We start from the raw sequence: 19,376 nt of genomic DNA on the forward strand, positions 1-19,376 counted from the left end.
CAGTCTCTACCCCCTCTCTCTCTTTCCCCTTTCTCTCGCTGTTTCTCTCTTCTTTCTAATCGAGATATTTATGCATTTTGTAGATATAATGTTATCAAGACACGGATGAGTAATGGTGATACGTCTAAAAATCTTGGACCAATTTTAAACATGGTAGCTGCTGCCGAAGCCGGTGTATTAACCCTAGCATTGACCAATCCTATTTGGGTAGTAAAAACTAGGTAAGACTGTTTAATTCAAAATTGTATTATTGTTTTCATACTAATTGATTTACAGCTTCTGCCTAATAAAGATCGAGACACTGTTTAACAGCAATGTAATTTAGTAAAGTATTGTAAACTATTTTTTTTTATTTGCCAATATCATCATTATTTATCACTTCGCTTTTTTGTTCTGCTTATATTTAGGATAACCACCAGAAATTAGATATAAATATTTTTTTTCAAATGAAGGTAAAGAGCTATATGGAAACTGTAAACAAACAAAAATTGGATTTAGATCGCCTGAGCAATCTGAAAAGCTGCACAAACATGGACATGTTATGACAAGCCCTGTGTGTTTACCGTTTGTGGTGACAATAATTAAATAGATAGCTTCTGTATTCTTCAGCGACGAAAACGTTGCTGGAGCAACACTTTGGGTTCGTGTCGTAACCGTCGATTAACAAAATTCAAACCTTTAAAATATCTGCCCCAAGAGGAATTTTTTCTTGGGGAAAACTTCTTGCACGTTCCCTAAAAAAAAGTCTCGACACAAGCTTTTTTTTTTCAAGCCAACTCGTAGGGCAGGCTTTATTTCTTGACTCCCAATCAATCTTATTACTTTTGAGAATTCCCCTATGCTTTGTTATTGCGGCCCAAAATATGAATTTTATTCTGTGTATTATTTATTCGATGGTAGGAATAATTTGATTATATCTATGTATTTATACATTCTGTGTTAAGAAAACTACTTGTCGCTAGAATTTCGGAAACGAATTTTTATTCTTTTCAAATGCATATCAGAAGTTAGTAATATGTACTTAGCTCAAGTATCTTACTCCTCTCCTTTTTTTTGAATGTCTGTAAGTTTCTTGCTTACAAGTTTCTTTGTCCAATATAGATGAAAACAAACGATTCTCAGTCAAATTTAAATAAAAAACCAATAAAAGATACACTAACCAGTAAAAGTTGTAAACTCACCGTTGCCAAAGATAAATATGGTTTAATAGCTAAGTGTAACCTAAAAACACAGTACCAATACCAGCGCTGATACTGCAAAACATGAGAGTAGCGAATAGATGAAAAAGTGGCATTTATAATGTTCTCAACGTAGCAGAAGATTCAGGATGCTAGTATAATATAATACTCAAACTTAGTACAATACTTCTCCCCGAAACATGAAACTTTGAAGTGTAAGTACCTGGGCCGTAAAGGTCAGTGGTCTCTACCTTCTTGGAAAAAGTCTCTCTCCTTGGCTCGGATCGAGGTACGTTTCTAGCCCAGGTACAAGAAAGATCCTACTGAAAAGTTGACAGGGGGTTGGTGTTAGAGGGAGTATGGGTCTCCTTTGTGCCTTCAATATTACAAGTCGGAAATCCTTGCAGCATTTCGATTCAAACGAGAAGACTTACGCCTGCCATCCTGCAAAAGTCGGACGTGGGAGGGGTCGGGTGTTGAGGGTAACCTTTACTTTATAAATGGCGTAACATGTCTGAATTTGGTTCGACCTTACCGATTTCCCCAGTAAACTGAAACCGGTCGCCAAAGGATGAAACAAAAAAAGGACAAAGTCAAATTTCTACTGTCGTCCTTCTACTCAACGAATACGATAATGTAATATAATAAGCAAATTGAAAAAGAACAGAAATTACTATGCCTGCAGCATCTGACAGGAGACATTACTCAAAATAAGGTTTACCTTTTTAATATGGATCTTTACTTCTCTTTGCAAGTATTTTTTGGGGCAAAGTTTTTTTTCAGAGTTACTGAAATTGACCACTATCTGAAATGGATAGCATAGTACAAAAAAAAGAAAAAAAAGGACAACCTAAACGTTGCTCACAAATCACAAATATCCAATGTGTGACAGGGCTGTTTCCTCCCTAAGCCCTTCCCATTCCTGTATCTTGACGTTAGATTGTATCATCTCTTGGCAAAGGATACATGGGATATCTCACTTTGTACAGGAATATGCAGTTTTTTCACAAATTGAAATTAATTTTGATATATTATGTTTTTTAATGACTTAATTTATGGTTGTGATAACGCAGTAACTTGCATAATTTCCATAACAAAAACTTGAGTTAGCTCATCCTCTCCTCTTCTTTTCAAAGTTTTCTGTTAAAGAAGAAAAAACGATGAATCAACTTAAGTAATTAGATAAGATTCTATGTGGTGCTGACACTGTGTTACTTGAGTGTGAGTAAGTAGCTGAAATTTGGTTCCAGGCTCAACTCCTGAGATGCACTTGGTTTAAGACAAAATGAATGATCCTACTGGGACAATATCAGTAAACACGGTATTTTTATGGAAAGATTATTTTGCTTGGGCGGAGAAAGATTATCTCAGCCCAAGTCATTGGGCTGAGAGGAGCTGTACAGGACTAGTTGCATTATTACTATATCTATGGAGTCGAAAAGTGAAGTTAAAACAATAAGTTTTTGTTACATATTGCATTAAGCAAACAAATTTGTTGCGACAATTTTCCTGTTGAAAAAAAAAAATCTTAAGTGAGACTCCATCAAGACTAGGGCCCCAGATATTTTTACTGTTTGCCATTAAATTTTCACGGGATGACGGCTTTTCGGGTCGTTAAACACTTAAATGAAGAATGTGCTTAGGGGGCTCAAATGAAGATAATGCACTATGCCCTAGATTGCTGTATAATCAATGGCCTCAATTCATGAAAATTTAGGGAGGAAGGGATTCTCTTTTAAATCCTGCCCAAATAAAAGTATTTTTCAGAATCTAGGGAGGGGGACACTGCTGAAACCTAAGCGTTTGGTCAATAAGTAGCATGTTGAAGGAGACAGACGTTTTTTTGAATAGTAGCTCATAAACTACAAGATTAAAAAGCGGGAACATGCAATTTATGTCATTTTTTCATCAGTTTTATTACCTAAGGCTATCTAAAAAAAACAAACACAAGACTAGATTATGTCAGCAAAGTGTTAAGTAGTCATTTTGCTAGGTTATGCAATAATACGTTATTGTTGTTCCGACCGTTTCTAGTTTATAATTATTATTTTTTAGTCGAATATAAATCCTTCCCATCACTCTTTATTTAGTTGTATTGGCCCGCTGAATATAGATACCAAATGTTAAAATTATTCTGACATAAAAAGCTCTATTTTCTGATCTTTCTGTGAGATGTTCCACCTATTGGTATCTCAAGAAGGAAAAAAGATAGTTGAAGATCGAATGGACCAGGTTTGAATACCAAAGGTAAAAAAATTCCTTCTGTCCCAATAACAAATACTATGTTTAAAAAATGGGCAAATTGCATAACTTACAACCCTTTCTCTGAGGGTTGTAGGGGGGGGGGGTCGTCATCCCTGGAGACATAGCTGCTGGACCTTTAAACTATGCTGAACAAAACGGCTATCTCAAAATTTGAATTTTGGCGTTTTTGGAAAATTAATGGATTTTGTAGGGAGGCTTTTTGCCGTCCAATTACTTTCGATTTAAAAAAAAAACCGGAACTTTTAATTTTCAATCAAATTACCTCCTTTAAAAGTTTCTATGATGCTACTTATATGGTCTTTTGAAAACGTGCATGTATATAGTTCTTTTCTGTTTTAATTCCCCATAAACGTTTCTTAAAAATTCCCTCATAATACCCTTAGACTCTTAGCTACAGCAATTGTAGTAGTAGTACGTACTAGTAGTAGTTATGGTTGGTTTAAAATCTGCCATAACATACCCTGAAAGCTCCGACTTAATAATGTACAAGTTGTTCCTGGGATATTGCTGTTAAACCCTTCTGACAGTCTTCATGCTCATACCTTTTGACGATCTGCCTGAATGCACATAATGTGTTTTGATTTAGTTCGAATTTTCCCTCAATATCCTCTCAAGTTTTCACCTTCATACCCTTAGACTTAATAGTAGTAGGGGCAGTGCCAGCAGTAATAATGTTGTATTAGTAATAGTTGTTCCAGCAGGATTAATAGCAGTAGTAGTATGCACATGTTGCATTTTGTTGAGTTGAACATCCCCCCCCCACGATACCCTGGAAGTATCAGCTTTATACAGTGAGCCGTTCCTAATAGTATATTGCTGATACGCCATTTTGTCAATATGTATGTACATAGTATGTTCTGATTCAGTTTAACTTCCCCTCAACATCTCCTTAAATTTTCACTTCACTATCAATGGCCTAGGTAGCACTTGCTACAGAAGCAGCATTTGTAGTGGTAATAGTAGTAGTAGCGTGCAAATACTCCCTTTTTGGTCAATTGATTATACCCTTTATCAATTCCTGAAATTCTCAAATAAATTCCCTAGAAATTCAGTTCCAATGTAATGAGCCTCTTCGTAGGTTTTAATTGACCACGCCTTCTATACATACTGGCCGGGGAAACAAATGAACAAGGCATGTAAGGCACTTTTTTCTTTACTAAACACTGCGAAGAGGTGGCAGTCTGATTCGTTTCTCTTCTGCTCCTCTCCTGTGTTGTTTTATATTCTTGCTTTTTGTTTATTCTTAGTTTCACAGGGCTTTGACGGTTGTGTCAAATTAATTGCCAGCTGGTTTGTCACAAAAAGTATAGTTTCAAGTTCAGTTACGCTGTTTAATAATTGCAAACAGGACAACACGTATGCTATCTCAATATCAGAGTCACTTCAAATCACAAACGAGATACTTACCTGTTTTTTTATTGTTGTTTTCTTTCTTTTTTTGTGTGTTTTTTTATCATTGTTCAAGTGATGAACTAACGATTCTAGGTTTATTTCACGAATAGTGATCATTTCACATCTTTATGAAAGTAATGAGTAAACTATTATTAAATTCCAAATTTATAACACTTCCCTGGGGACTCCTTTGGTAATGTCCAGATATGTAAAATCATCAAACCAAAGAAAATTGATTTACAGCTACTGCAGTATAGCGGCTATAGGTATCTCCTCCTGAGAAGTAAGATTGAAGCTCCAGCCACTCTATAGTAATCACGACTCTGCTGCCTGAATCTCTTGGGTTCGTTCTTTACTATATCCAGCTAAGACAAAGCCGAAGACTTTTTCCTGTGTGTCATCATAAGACACCTATGGATAATTTTAAATACGTACAGACTGATTACCCGGTTTTATTGAAAATCTGGGGAAAATATTCAAGTGTATTCCTATTCTCTCAATAGTTATTAGGTTAGATTGTTGTGCCATGAGTTTTTACTCAAATTTTAATAAAGCATAATCTTTTCAATTGTACCAAGCGTAAAACCAGCTAATTGTTTTCAGCTATAGCAACAAAGAAAAACGAGGCAAATAACATCCAGTGGAAAAAGAGAAGATTGTGAATGAGAGTAGATGATGTACTTCTTAACCAATTGTGAGAAGACAACAAAAAAACTAATGCCAAAAGAACACGTAAAATTCAAACAAAATACAGAGTTTTTTTTTAAACTCCTACCCCTATGCGGAACACTGACCCTTTTAAAATCTCCTGGTCTTGGATGGCTTCTTTAACATATATTTTTTTCAAATTTGCATTGATTTTGTTTCCGGATAATATTTTACTGTTTAGAATAATTTACATAATAGGTGCCATTTCTGAATCATAGGCAGCGCGCGAGCGCTGCCTAAGTAATTAACGATGTGGCCACAATGTGTTTTTTTTTTTCTTCTTCTTTCTTCGAAAGGTACTTCGTATAAAAGGATTTGTCGTAGAAAGTTTGAAAAGGGCTCATTCGATTGGAAAATGGGGTGGCTAGTGTCCTTGTTAATAGTCGAAAGTAATTCGAGGGAAACTAGCCACCCCCCCCCCCTCCCCCCCACGCCCTTCATTCCCCCAAACACATCCAATCAAAATTTTGAGATAGCCATTTTGTTCAGCATAGTTGATTTCAAGATAGAAAATATGTTTTTGAGGAGGACACTCCCCCACAACCCTCCGGTCAAGGGTTGTAAGTTATGCCCTGGGGGCAAATAAGAACAATGTTGGCACAATGTACCATACATTATTTTTTTCCTTTAGAGCAGGGTACTTCATATGGAAGGGGTCGTCGTAGAAACTTCAAAAGGTGCTCATTCGATTGGAAATAGAGAGTTCTAGTACCCTTTTTAATAGTCGAAAGTGATTGGAAGGCAACTAGCCCCCCCCCCCCCGCCCCTCATTCCCCCAAACCCATCCAATCAAAATTTTGAGACAGCCATTTTGTTCAGCGTAGTTGATTTCCTGATAGAAAATATGTATTTGAGAAGGACACTCCCCCACAACCCTCAGGGCAAGGGTTTTAAGTTGTGCCCTGGGGGCATATAAGGTTTTTATAAAAGACGTTGTCGTAGAAACTTCAAAAAAGGCTCATTCGATTGGAAATTCAGAGGGCTAGTGCCCTCTTTAATAGACGAAAGTATTTGGAGGGCAACTAGCCCCCCCCCCCCCACGCCCATCATTCCCCCAAACACATCCAATCAAAATTCTGAGATAGCCATTTTGTTCAGCGTAGTTTATTTCCAGATAAAAAATATATTTTTGAGGAGGATACTCCCCAACAGCCGTCAGGGCAAGGGTTTTAAGTTATGCCCTGGAGGCGTATAAGGTTTTTATAGAAGGCTTTGTCGTAGAAACTACAAAAAAAGCTCATTCGATTGGAAATTCAATGGGCTAGTGTCCTTTTTAATTGCCGAAAGTGATTGGAAGGCAACTAGGCCCCCCCCCCTCCCGCGCCCATCATTCCCCCAAACACATCCAATACAAATTTTGAGATAGCCATTTTGTTCAGCGTAGTTGATTTCCATATAGAAAACATGTTTTTGAGAGATCACTCCCCCACAACCCTCAGGGCAAGGGTTATAAGTTATGCCCTGGGGGCATATAAGGTTTTCATTGAAATCTTTGTCGTAGAAACTTGAAAAGGGGCTCATTCTATTTGAAATTCAAAGGGCTAGTACCCTTTTTAAGTCGAAAGTGATGAGTGATATTTTTGTTGTTGTTTAGACCAGGGCACTTCGTATCGAAGGAGTTGTCGTGGAAACTTCGAAAGGGGCTCATTCGATTGAAAATAGAAAGGGCTGATGCTTTTTTTAATAGTCGAAAGTGATTGGAGAGCAACTAATCTCCTTCCACTCCCACCCTCCCATTTGCCCATTATGTTTAAAAACTAAATGTTTCCTTAAGATTAAATCAAAATGCATTGTGATATTGCTAATTCCCAATAAGGCATCTCAGCAGTATCCCAAGAACGACTGAGGGTATTATGTCCAAACTTTCGGGCTACTTCTGCTTTTAAAATTTAACCAAATCAAAATAGCGTAAGTGTATCCAAGCTATCAAAGAAAGTAAACAGATTTTTTTGCGAATGATATCAAGTTTTCCAATTCAGGTCGACTAGAGGAAGTATGAAACTAAATTAAACAGTATTATTTGTGTCCAGATTTTTTAAAGGGTTTATGTTGTTAAAAATTGCGAAAAATTTTCTCCAGCATACAAATAGCAGGCCAAATTATAAAGTCTTAAAAAACGAAAAAATTTAAAGTGTTATTTTCTTTTTCCCTGAAAAGACTATGTCAATGTAAAACGAACAGAAGTTAATTAAAAAAAACTTTCCACAAAATAAGTTTTTCAAAGAAAAGTAAAGAACTCCATTAAATAAAAAATGAGCAAAAATAAAATCAAATAATCTACCAAGCGTGAAACCACCACAAATCAGCATTGATAAATAAATGAAACCCAAAACGAACAGAAATTACAATAAATAACCGGATCAAACTCAAAACGAGCAGGAATTAACATAAGGTGGGCGAAAAACCCCTATACCGTCCCAAGGTCAGAAACAAATTTGCACTTTACTGAAAAAATACAAATGAATGTGCATTGTCAGTTTAATGTACATATACTGATATTTAGTAATCAAAATTTTAAAACTATTTGATTTATTAAGGTTATAAAAGTAAAAATATTTATACTTTTTTCAGTAAAGTGCAAATTTTGTTTTGGCCTTGGGACGGCATAGGGGTTTTGCGCCTAACTTATGTTAATTTCTGCTCATTTTGAGTTTGACTCGGTTATTTATTGTAATTTCTGTTCGTTTTGGGTTTCATTTATTTATCGATGTTGATTTGTGGTAGTTTCGAGCTTGGTAGATAATTTGATTTTATTTTTGCTCATTTTTTATTTAATGGAGTTCTTTACTTTTCTTTGAAAGACTTATTTTGTGGAAATTTTTTTTTAATTAATCAACTAAAAAAGGCAACTTTTACACACTTGCTAGTTTTTTTTTGAAACGCATTTCTTAATTTTCGGTTGCTATGGGCCGTGGTTCGTTCTTTACTAGGTTGGTGCTGCCGCTGCAATCTAATTAAAGGATAAATTAAACGAGTTTTTTCGACTGAAAGTAAGGAGCAAGATCAATACTCAAACGAACATAAATTATTCCGTATATGGGGTGAGGTGTCACCTCTACGCAATTTTTTATCCGGAAAGAAGCAAAACCCTTCTTCTTTTGCTTGAAAAGGTAGCACTTGAACTTCTTTAAAATTTGTTGTTATTATATAGCAGAATTCGACAAAAGTTTTGTTCAGTTATTGTTAAGTGAGTTATTTTGAATTTCAGGAGCTTTGAACAGACGAACGACAAAACTGGACTTACCCTTGAGAAAAAGGGTTTTAGTCATTAGATTGACATTAAAACAGCGTGCTTAAGAATGGAGTTTAACACACTGTATCCGTGGTGGGGGGGGGTGTCATAAAGTCTCCTCCTGCTAATAGACAGGGCAGTAACTTACGAAAATATTACGAAATTCTTACGAAAATATTTTTGCACTTAACTTTTCAGGCTGTGTCTGCAATATGGTAATTCTCCTGCAGGAGCTTCTGATGCCAAGCGGTATAATGGCATGATCGATGCCTTTGTCAAGACGTATAAACATGAAGGAATTCGTGGACTTTATAAGGTTTTTTTTTCGTTTTTTCCATTGAAATTCAGGGTCTTCAAGGATGTGTGTGACAATCTTATATCTAAGAAGCCAAGCATCAGACAAAACAGACAAAAAGAAATATCTTTTTACTGCCCTTCTGTTGGAGGGAAAAAATAATAACTTGAACTTAAGGAGGGGGGCCGCACAGCACCTTCAGGACCCACTAGGGTTAGCACAAAACAATGAGAGTAGGAAAGTTACTCTTTGAAGCTCAGAAACCTTGAAATTGACAAGCATTAAAAGTCATCTGAAGCTAACTTTGTCAAAATTTAATAAGTAAAGGCTAAATAAATAGTAAGTCGCAGCAAAATTGTATGTTTTCAAAACACGAACAAATTGTTCATACTTTAGTGAGCCCCCCCCCTCGTTTGTGATAAAGGTTGTTTCCAAGTTCCATGTGGCACACCATGGGCGCCCATAAGCTGAATTTTAGGTTGGGCTTACCTGAGTAGGGAACAGTGCCAGTCGTGACGGGCACCACTGCTCCCATCTATAATTGAGTCTAACACTAACAGGCTATAATGTATTCAAGGATTATTGATCGAGTCTAATGGGGTCAATGCCCCCCTTTCCAAGGTCGATTTATTTGTTGTTTCTAGATGTAATGACTCCGGGGCGAAGTTTGCACATGCGCATTAACGGGAAGAGATGTATTGATCGACTCGAGGGGGAATTGGATTTCTGAGAAATTGATTACATAATCGACTAGGATAAGAGGGAGCTATCAATAATTCCCACTCCTACATAATTCGGTTATCAAAAGAATATCTACTAATGGGTCAATGACCCCATTTTCAAGGTCAATCAGAGGCTATTTCTAAGGGTATTGACTCCGGGGGGAAGTTTGCACATGCGCATTAACGCATTCGAGTCGATCAATGTATTGATCGACTGGAAGGGGAAGTGGATTTCTGAGAACTTGATTTACATAATCGAGGGGACAGAATTTCTGAGAAATTAATTTGCATAATCAAGGGGAATTATTGATCCACGAAAGGGGAATTAAGAAACATTATGGCTTCTTTGATCTTTAGGTCTGAGGGATAAATGACATCACTTGTTTCCTAGGAATTATACGGGACTCTAAAGAGATAGAAATTCTATTTTTAAATATGGCTTCTCTAATCTTTAGTGAAAGAGATAAATTTATATTCTATTTTTAAATATGGCTACTCTGATCTTTAGGTCAGAGAGATAAATTGATATTCTATCAAAACTATAATAGTATACCTGGGAACACTTTCGAGATGAAGCCAGATTGAATATATTTTACGCGGGAAAGGGTTTCCAAGGAATTTCAAATGTGGCAGCGCAGGGATGCCGAAACAGAGGAACACGCAGAAATTACGTTTAGGGGATTATTCGGCGAAACCGTTTGAGACATTTTAGGGGATTATTTGTGCGAAACCGTTTGAGACATTTTAGAAGATGATTTGGGGTGAAACTCTGTGGTCGTTATAATACACAAGCTCCATTTGAACAGTGTTGTAAGGTCCCCTACCCCAACCCCAAAGGCCCCCCTACCCCAACACCAAAGGGCCCCCCACCCCAACACCAAAGGGCCCCCCCGGCCCCCCGAGCCCCCAAATACCCCCTCGGGCCCCCGAGCCCCCAAATACCTCATCGGGCCCCCCGAGACCCCAAAGGCCCCCCGAGCCCCTACATTTTTTAAATACTCTTTTGAATCAATTTGTTTGTATGTCTGGGTTGGTGTTTGCAAGTCCAAGTGTTTGCCTTTGATGGTTTGTATGTCTAAAGTGCCCGTCTTTCCTGTTTACATGTCTTAATCTATTTGTTTGTATGTCTGGATTGATGTTTGCAAGTCCAAGACTTTGTCTTTGTTGGTTTGAATGTCTAAAGTGTCTGTCTTTCTCTGTTTGTATGTCTGATTCTATTTGTTTGCATATCTGGGTTGGTGTTTGCAACTCCAAGAATTTGTCTTTGATGGTTTGAATGTCTAAAGTGGCTGTCTTTCTATGTTTGCATGTCTGAATCTATCTGTTTGCATGTCTGGGTTGGTGTTTGCAAGTCTAAGTATTTTTCAATGTTGTTTTGAATGTCCAATTTGTCTGTCTTTCTCTGTTTGTGTGTTTGATTCTATTTGTTTGCATGTCTGGGTTGGTATTTGCAAGTCCAAGAATTTGTCTTTTTTTGTTTGAATGTCTAAAGTGTCAGTCTTTCTCTGTTTGTGTGTTTGATTCTATTTGTTTGCATGTCTCGGTTGGTGTTTGCAAGTCCAAGTATTTGTCTTTGTTGGTTTGAATGTCTAAAATGTCTGTCTGTCTCTGTTTGTGTGTCTGATTCTATTTGTTGGCATGTCTGGGTTGGTGATTGCAAGTCCAGGAATTTGTCTTTGTTGGTTTGAATGTCTAAAGTGTCTGTCTTTCTCTGTTTGTGTGTCTGATTCTATTTGTTTACATGTCTGGGTTAGTGTTTGCAAGTCCATAGCATTTGTCTTTGTTGGTTTGAATGTCTAAAAGTGTCTGTCTTCCTCTGTTTGTATGTCTGATTGTATTTGTTTGCATGTCTGGGTTGGTGTTTGCAAGTCTAAGAATTTGTCTTTGTTGGTTTGAATGTTTAAAGTGTATGTCTTTCTCTGTTTTTGTATCTGAATCTATTTGTTTAAATGTCTGGGATGATGTTTGCAAGTCCAACAATTTGTATTTGATGGTTTGAATTTCTATAGAGTCTGTCTTTCTCTGTTTATATGTCTAATTTTATTTGTTTGCATGTCTGGGCATGTGTTTGCAAGTGCAAGTAACTGTCTTTGTTGATTTGAATGTCTGAAGTGTCTGTCTTCCTCTGTTTGTATGTCTGATTCTATTTGTTTACATGTCTGGGTTGGTGTTTGCAAGTCTAAGAATTTGTTTTTGTTGGTTTGAATGTCTAAAGTGTCTGTCTTGCTCTGTTTGTGTGTCTGATTCTATTTGTTTGCATGTCTGGGTTGGTGTTTGCAAGTCCAAGAATTTGTCTTTGTCTGTTTGAATGTCTAAAGTGTCTGTCTTTCTCTGTTTGTGTGTCTGATTCTATTTGTTTGCATGTCTGGGTTGATGTTTGCAAGTCTAAGTATTTGTCTATGTTGGTTTGAATGTCTAAAGTGTCTGTCTTTCTATGTTTGTGTGTATGATTCTATTTGTTTGCTTGTCTGGGTTGGTGTTTGCAAGTCGATAGAATCAGACACACAAACAAAGAAAGACAGACACTTTAGACATTCAAACCAACAAAGACAAATAGTTGGACTTATAAACACCAACCCAGACATGCGAACAAATAGAATCAGACACACAAACAGAGAAACACAGACACTATAGACATTCAAACCACCAAAGACAAATTCTTGGGCTTGCAAACACCAGCCCAGACATGTAAACAAACAGAATCAGACACACAAACAGAGAAGGACAGACACATTAGATATTCAAACCAACAAACACAAATACTTGGACTTGCAAACACCAACCCAGACACGCAAAAAAATAGAATCGGACACAGAAACAGAGAAAGACAGAAACTTTAGACTTTCAAACCAACATAGACAAATTCTTGGACTTGCAAACATCAACCCAGACATGCAAACAAATAGAATCAGACACACAAACAGAGAAAGACAGACACTTTAAACATTCAAACCAACAATGACAAATACTTGGACTTGCAAACACCAACCCAGACATGTAACCAAATAGAATCAGACACACAAACAGAGAAAGACAGACACTTTAGACATTCAAACCACCAAAGACAAATTCTTGGACTTGCAAACACCAACCCAGACTTGCAAACAAATAGAATCAGACACACAAACAGGGAAAGACAGACCCTTTAGACATTCAAACCAACAAAGACAAATACTTGGACTTGCAAACACCATCCCAGACATGTATACAAATAAATTCAGACACACAAACAGAGAAAGACAGATACTTTACGCATTCAAACCAATAAAGGCAAATTTTCTAGCTTTCAAACATCGACCCAGACAAGCGAACAAAGAGAATCAAGCATACTAACAGAGAAATAGTTATACTTTAGGCATTCAAACCCACAAAGACAAATTCTTGGACTCGAAAAGATCGAATCAGACATGCACACAATAGAATCACACATACAAACAGAGAAGGACAGATACTATAGACATTCAACACAAAAAAGCCAAACACTCTGACTTGCAAACACCAACCCAGACATGCAAACAAATATATTCAAACATATACACCGTAAAATATAGACACTTTGGAAATTCAAACAAATACAGACACATTCTTGGACTTGCTAACACTAACCCAGACATGCAAACAAATAGAATCAGACACACAAACAGGGAAAGACAGACACTTTAGACATTCAAACCAACAAAGACACATACTTGGACTTGCAAACACCAACCCAGACATGCAAACAAATAGAATCCGACACACAAACAGAGATAGACAGAAACTTTAGGCATTCAAACCAACAAAGTCAAATTCTTGGACTTGCAAACAACAACTCAGACATACAAACAAATAGAATCAGACACACAAACAGTGAAAGACAGACACTTTATACATTCAAACCAACAACGATAAATACTTGGACTTACAAACACCAACCCAGACATGTAAACAAATAGAATCAGACACACAAACAGATAAAGATAGACACTTTAAACATTCACACCAACAAAGACAAATACTTGGATTTACAAACACTAACCCAGATATGTAAAAAAATAGAATCAAACACCCAAATAGCGAAAGAAATACACTTTAGACATTCAAACTGACAACGACAAATTCTTGGACTTGAAAACGCCACACCAGATATGCTAACAAGTAGAATCAGACAAATAAACAGAGAAAGACAGACACTTTAGACATTCAAACCAGCAATGACAAATTCTTGGACTTGCAAACACCAACCCAGACATGCAAACAAATAGAATCAGACGCACAAACAGAGAAAGACAGACACTATAGACATTCAAACCAATAAAAACAAATTCTTGGACTTGCAAACACCAACCCAGATATGTATTAAATAAAAAAAACAAGTTTTTTAAACTGAAAGTAAGGAGCGCCATTAAAACTTAAAACGAACAGAAATTATTCCGTATATGAAAGGGGCTGTCCTCTCCTCAACGCCTCGCTCTTTACGCTAAAGTTTTTTATTGTTTTAAAAAATAAAGTTGTGAGACAGAGTCAAACTTTAGCGTAAAGAGTGAGGTGTTGAGGAGTGGACAGTCCCTTTCATATACGGGATAATTTCTGTTCGTTTTAAGTTTTAATGTCGCTCCTTACTTTCAGTTTAAAAAACTTGTTTTTTTTTTTTAATTTAATTTTTGAACGTTTTTGAATTAATGCAGGTTTTGATCTTGGCTCACCGGACATGAATAATTAAAACAAAATTTGCATATTAATTTTACTTTTATTTAGTTAAATGGCTTTCTCGAAACTTATTTAATATTATTTACGAACGTTTTTATTAGTAATAAATATACGTATATGAAAGAGACTGTCCCCTCCACAATATCTTGCTCTTTACGCTAATGTTTTTATTGTTTTCAAAAATAGAGTTGTGAGAAAGAGTCAAACTTTAACGTAAAGAGCGAGGCGTTGAGGAAGGGACAGTCCCTTTCACATACGGAATAATTTCTGTTCGTTTTAAGTTTTAATGTCGCTCCTTACTTTCAGTTAAAAAAACTTGTTTTTTTTATTTAATTTTTTAACGTTTTTGAATAAATGCAGGTTTTTATATTGGATCACCGTAAATTAATAATTAAAAAAAAATTTAAATATTAATTTACTTTTATTTATTTAAATGGCTTTCTCGAAACTTGTTTAATTTTATTTACGAACGTTTTTATTAGTAATAAATATACGTAACTTACGAATTAACTTACGTAACGAACTTCTATATTCATATATTTTTAATTTATTTATTAGGGGGTTCGCCCCCTAGTCAATACCTTGCTCTTTAAGCGAAAGTTCGAATTTTGTTCCAATTCTTTAAAAATGACTGCTTAATCACAAAGGCCGTTAATTAGAATAAATAGCTCTTATGAAAGTACTAAAAAATCTTTGGCTTAAAGACCGAGGTATTGACTACGGGGTGAACCCAATAATATATATAATATTTTCTGTTCGTTTGAAGTTTCGATGTTGCTGCTATTGCAGTTGAAATACTTGTTTTTTTATATTAAATTTCTGATCTTTTTTTAAATAATGCTGGGAAGTCCGGTGTCCCCTTTATAGCAATGTCCCTTCCCCCATGAAAACATCCTTCATGGAAAGATCCTCCCACATAACCCCCGACCCACCCCTCTCCCCCCCTACCAGGAAAAATCTCCCCTGAAAACGTCTGTACTTCCAAATAACCAATACTATATGTTAACATTGGGTAAAATTCATAAGTTTCAGCCCTCCCCCCGGGAATTTAGGGGGATTAAGTCATCCTAAAAGACATACTTATTATATTTTCGAACATGCTGAACAAAATGGCTATCTCAAAATTTTGATCGGGTGACTTTGGGAAAAAAATGAGCGTGGGAGGGGGCCTAGTTGCCCTCTATTTTTTTTGGTCACTCAAAAATGGCACTAGAACTTTTAATTTCCATTCCAATGAGCCCTCCCACGATATTCTAGGAGCACTGGGTCGATACGATCACCCCTGGGGAAAAAAAAACAAATAAACACGCACCCGTGATCTTTCTTCTGACAAAAAATGCAAAATTCCACATTTTTGTAGATGAGTGCTTAAAACGTCTACAGTAGGGTTCTCTTATACGCTGAATATGATGGTGTAATTTTCATTAAGGTTCTATAACTTTTAGGTGGTCTTTCCTCCTTTTTTCGAAAATCAGCCAAATTTTCTCAGGCGCCTAACTTTTGATGGGTAGAATTAAACTTGATGAAACTTATATATTTGAAATCAGCATTAAAATCTGAGTTTTCTAGAGTTTCGGTTACCATTGAGCCAGGTCGCTCCTTACTTACAGTTCGTTACCACGAACTGTTTGAAACAAATAGAATCAGACACACAAACAGAGAAAGACAGATACTTTTGACATTCAAACCAACAAAGACAAATTCTTGGACTTGCAAACACCAACCCAGACATGCAAACAAATAGAATCAGACACACAAACAGAGAAAGACAGAAACTTTAGACATTCAAACCAACAAAGACAAATACTTGGTCTTGAAAACAACAACACAAACATTCAAAGAAATAGAATCAAACGTACAAACATAGAAAGAATGACTCTTTTTACATTCAAAACAATAATTATATATACTTGGACTAGCAAACACTAACTCTGAAAAGCAAAAAAACATAATCAGCCATTCAGACTGAGAAAGACCAACAATTTATACATTCAAACCAACAAAGACAAATACTTGGAATTGCAAACATCAACACAGACATGCAAACAAATAGAATCAGACACACATAAACAGAGAAAGACAGACACTATAGAAATTCAAACAAACAAAGACAGATACTTGGACTTGCAAACACCAACCCAGACATTCAAATAAATAGAATAAGACACACAAAAATAGAAAGACAGACACTTTAGACATTCAAACCAACAAAGACAAATTCTTGGACTTGAAAACACCAACCCAGACATGCAAACAAATAGAATCAGACACAAACAGAGAAAGACAGACACTTTAGACATTCAAACCAACAAAGACAGATACTTGGACTTGCAAACACCAACCCAGACATGCAAACAAATAGAATCAGACACACAAACAGAAAGACAGACACTTTAGATATTCAAACCAACAAAGACAAATACTTGGACTTGCAAACATCAACCCAGACATGCGAACAAATAGAATCAGACACACAAATAGAGAAAGACAGACACTTTAGACTTTCAAACCAACAAAGAAAAATACTTAGACTTGCAAACACCAACTCAGACATGCAAACAAATAGAATCAGACACACAAACAGAGGAGGACAGATACTATAGACATTCAAACCAACAAAGACAAATTCTTGGACTTGCAAACACCAACCCAGACATGCAAACTAATAGAATCAGACACACAAACACAGAAAGACAGACGCTTTAGACATTCAAACCAACAAAGACAAATACTTGGACTTGCAAACACCAACCCAGACATGCAAACAGATAGAATCAGACACACAAACAGAGAAAGACAGACACTTTAGACATTCAAACCACCAAAGACAAATACTTGGACATGCAAATACCAACCCAGACATGCAAACTAATAGAATCAGACACACAAACAGAGAAAGATATAAACTTTAGAAATTCAAATCCACAAATACAAATACTTTGACTTTCAAAAACAAATCCTGACAAGCAAAAAAATGGAATCATACACACAAAAAGAAACATATAGACACTTTAGACATTCAAACCAACAAAGACAAATTCTTGGACTTGCAAACTCCAACCCAGACTTGCAAACAAATAGAATCAGACACACAAACAGGGAAAAACAGACCCTTTAGACATTCAAACCAACAATGACAAATACTTGGACTTGCAAACACTAACCCAGACAAGGAAACAAATAGAATCGGATACACAAACAGAGAAAGACAGACACTTTAGGCATTCACACCAACAAAGACAAATTCTTGGACTTGCAAACATCAACCCAGACATGCAAACAAATAGAATCAGACACACAAACAGAGAAAGACAGACACATTAAACATTCAAACCAACAACGACAAATACTTGGACTTGCAAACACCAACCCAGAAATGTAAACAAATAGAATCAGCCAGACAAACAGAGAAAGACAGACACTTTAGACATTCAAACCAACAAAGAAAAATACTTGGACTTGCAAGGACCTACACAGACATACAAACAAATAGAATCAGACACACAAACAGAGAATGACAGAAACTTTCGTCATTCTAACCAAAAAAGACAAATAACTGGACTTGCAGTCACAGACCAAGACATGCAAACAAATAGAACCAGACACACAAACAGAAAAAGACAGACGCTTTAGACATTCAAACCAACAAAAACAAATACTTGGACTTGCAAACACCAACTCAGACATGCGAACAAATAGAATCAGACACACAAACAGAGAAAGACAGACACTATAGACATTCAAGCCAACAAAAACAAATTCTTTGACTTGCAAACACCAACCCAGACATGTAAACAAATAGAATCAGACACACAAACAGAGAAAGACAGAAACTTTAGACATTCAAACCAACAAGGACAAATTCTTGGACTTGCAAACACCAACCCAGACATACAAACAAATAGAATCAGACACACAAACAGAGAAAGACAGACACTTTAGACATTCAAAACAACAAAGACAAATACTAGGACTTGCAAACACCAACTCAGACATTCAAAAAAATACAATCATACACACAAACAGAGAATGACATAAACTTTAATCATTCAAACCAAAATATACAAATACTTGGACTTGCAAACACCAACACAGACATGCAAACAAATAGAATCAGACACATAAACAGAGAAAGAAAGACACTTTAGACATTTAAACCAACAAAGACAAATACTAGGACTTGCAAACACCAACCCAGACATGCAAACAAATAGAATCAGACACACAAACAGAGAAAGACAGACACTTTAGACATTCAAACCAACATAGACAAATACTTGGACTTGCAAACACCAACATAGACATGCAAACAAATAAAATCAGACACACAAACAGAGAAAGACAGACACTTTAGACATTCAAACCAACAAAGACAAATTCTTGGACTTGCAAACACCAACCCAGACACGTAAACAAATAGAATCAGACATACAAACAGAGAAAGACAGACACTTTAGACATTCAAACCAACAAAGACAAATACTTGGACTTGCAAACACTAACCCAGACATGCAAACAAATAGAATCAGACACACAAACAGAGAAAGATAGACACTTTAGATATTCACACCAGCAAAGACAAATTCTTGGACTTGCAAACACCAACCCAGAAATGCAAAAAAATAGAATCAAACACATAAATCGGGAAAGACATACACTTTAGAAATTCAAACCAACAAAGACAAATACTTGGACTTGCAAACACCAACCCAGACATGCAAACAAATAGAATCAGAAACACAAACAGAGAAAGATAGACACTGTAGATATTCAAACCAACGAAGACAAATTCTTTGACTTGTAAACATCAGCCCAGACATGCAAACAAATACAATCAGACACACAAACAGAGAAAGACAGACACTTTAGATGTTAAGATCAATGAAAACAGATTA

General features: G+C 36.2%; 1 protein-coding gene across 3 annotated transcripts in view; it reads left to right on the forward strand.

Annotated features, from left to right (window-relative positions):
- LOC148948662 (solute carrier family 25 member 32) overlaps positions 1-19,376 on the forward strand; it is a 90,701-nt gene that overhangs the window by 17,009 nt on the left and 54,316 nt on the right. For all 3 annotated transcript variants that reach the window (XM_089094570.1, XM_089094569.1, XM_089094568.1), the window contains exons 4-5: positions 84-221; positions 8,974-9,091. In XM_089094570.1, the coding sequence (XP_088950696.1) occupies positions 84-221; positions 8,974-9,091 (256 nt within the window). The remainder of the gene's footprint in view (positions 1-83; positions 222-8,973; positions 9,092-19,376) is intronic.

This window comes from Artemia sp. Qi Xiang Cuo, chromosome 9 (genome assembly GCF_049724085.1).
Source record: "Artemia sp. Qi Xiang Cuo chromosome 9, ASM4972408v1, whole genome shotgun sequence".
In the NCBI taxonomy this organism is placed as follows: Eukaryota; Metazoa; Arthropoda; class Branchiopoda; order Anostraca; family Artemiidae; genus Artemia; species Artemia sp. Qi Xiang Cuo.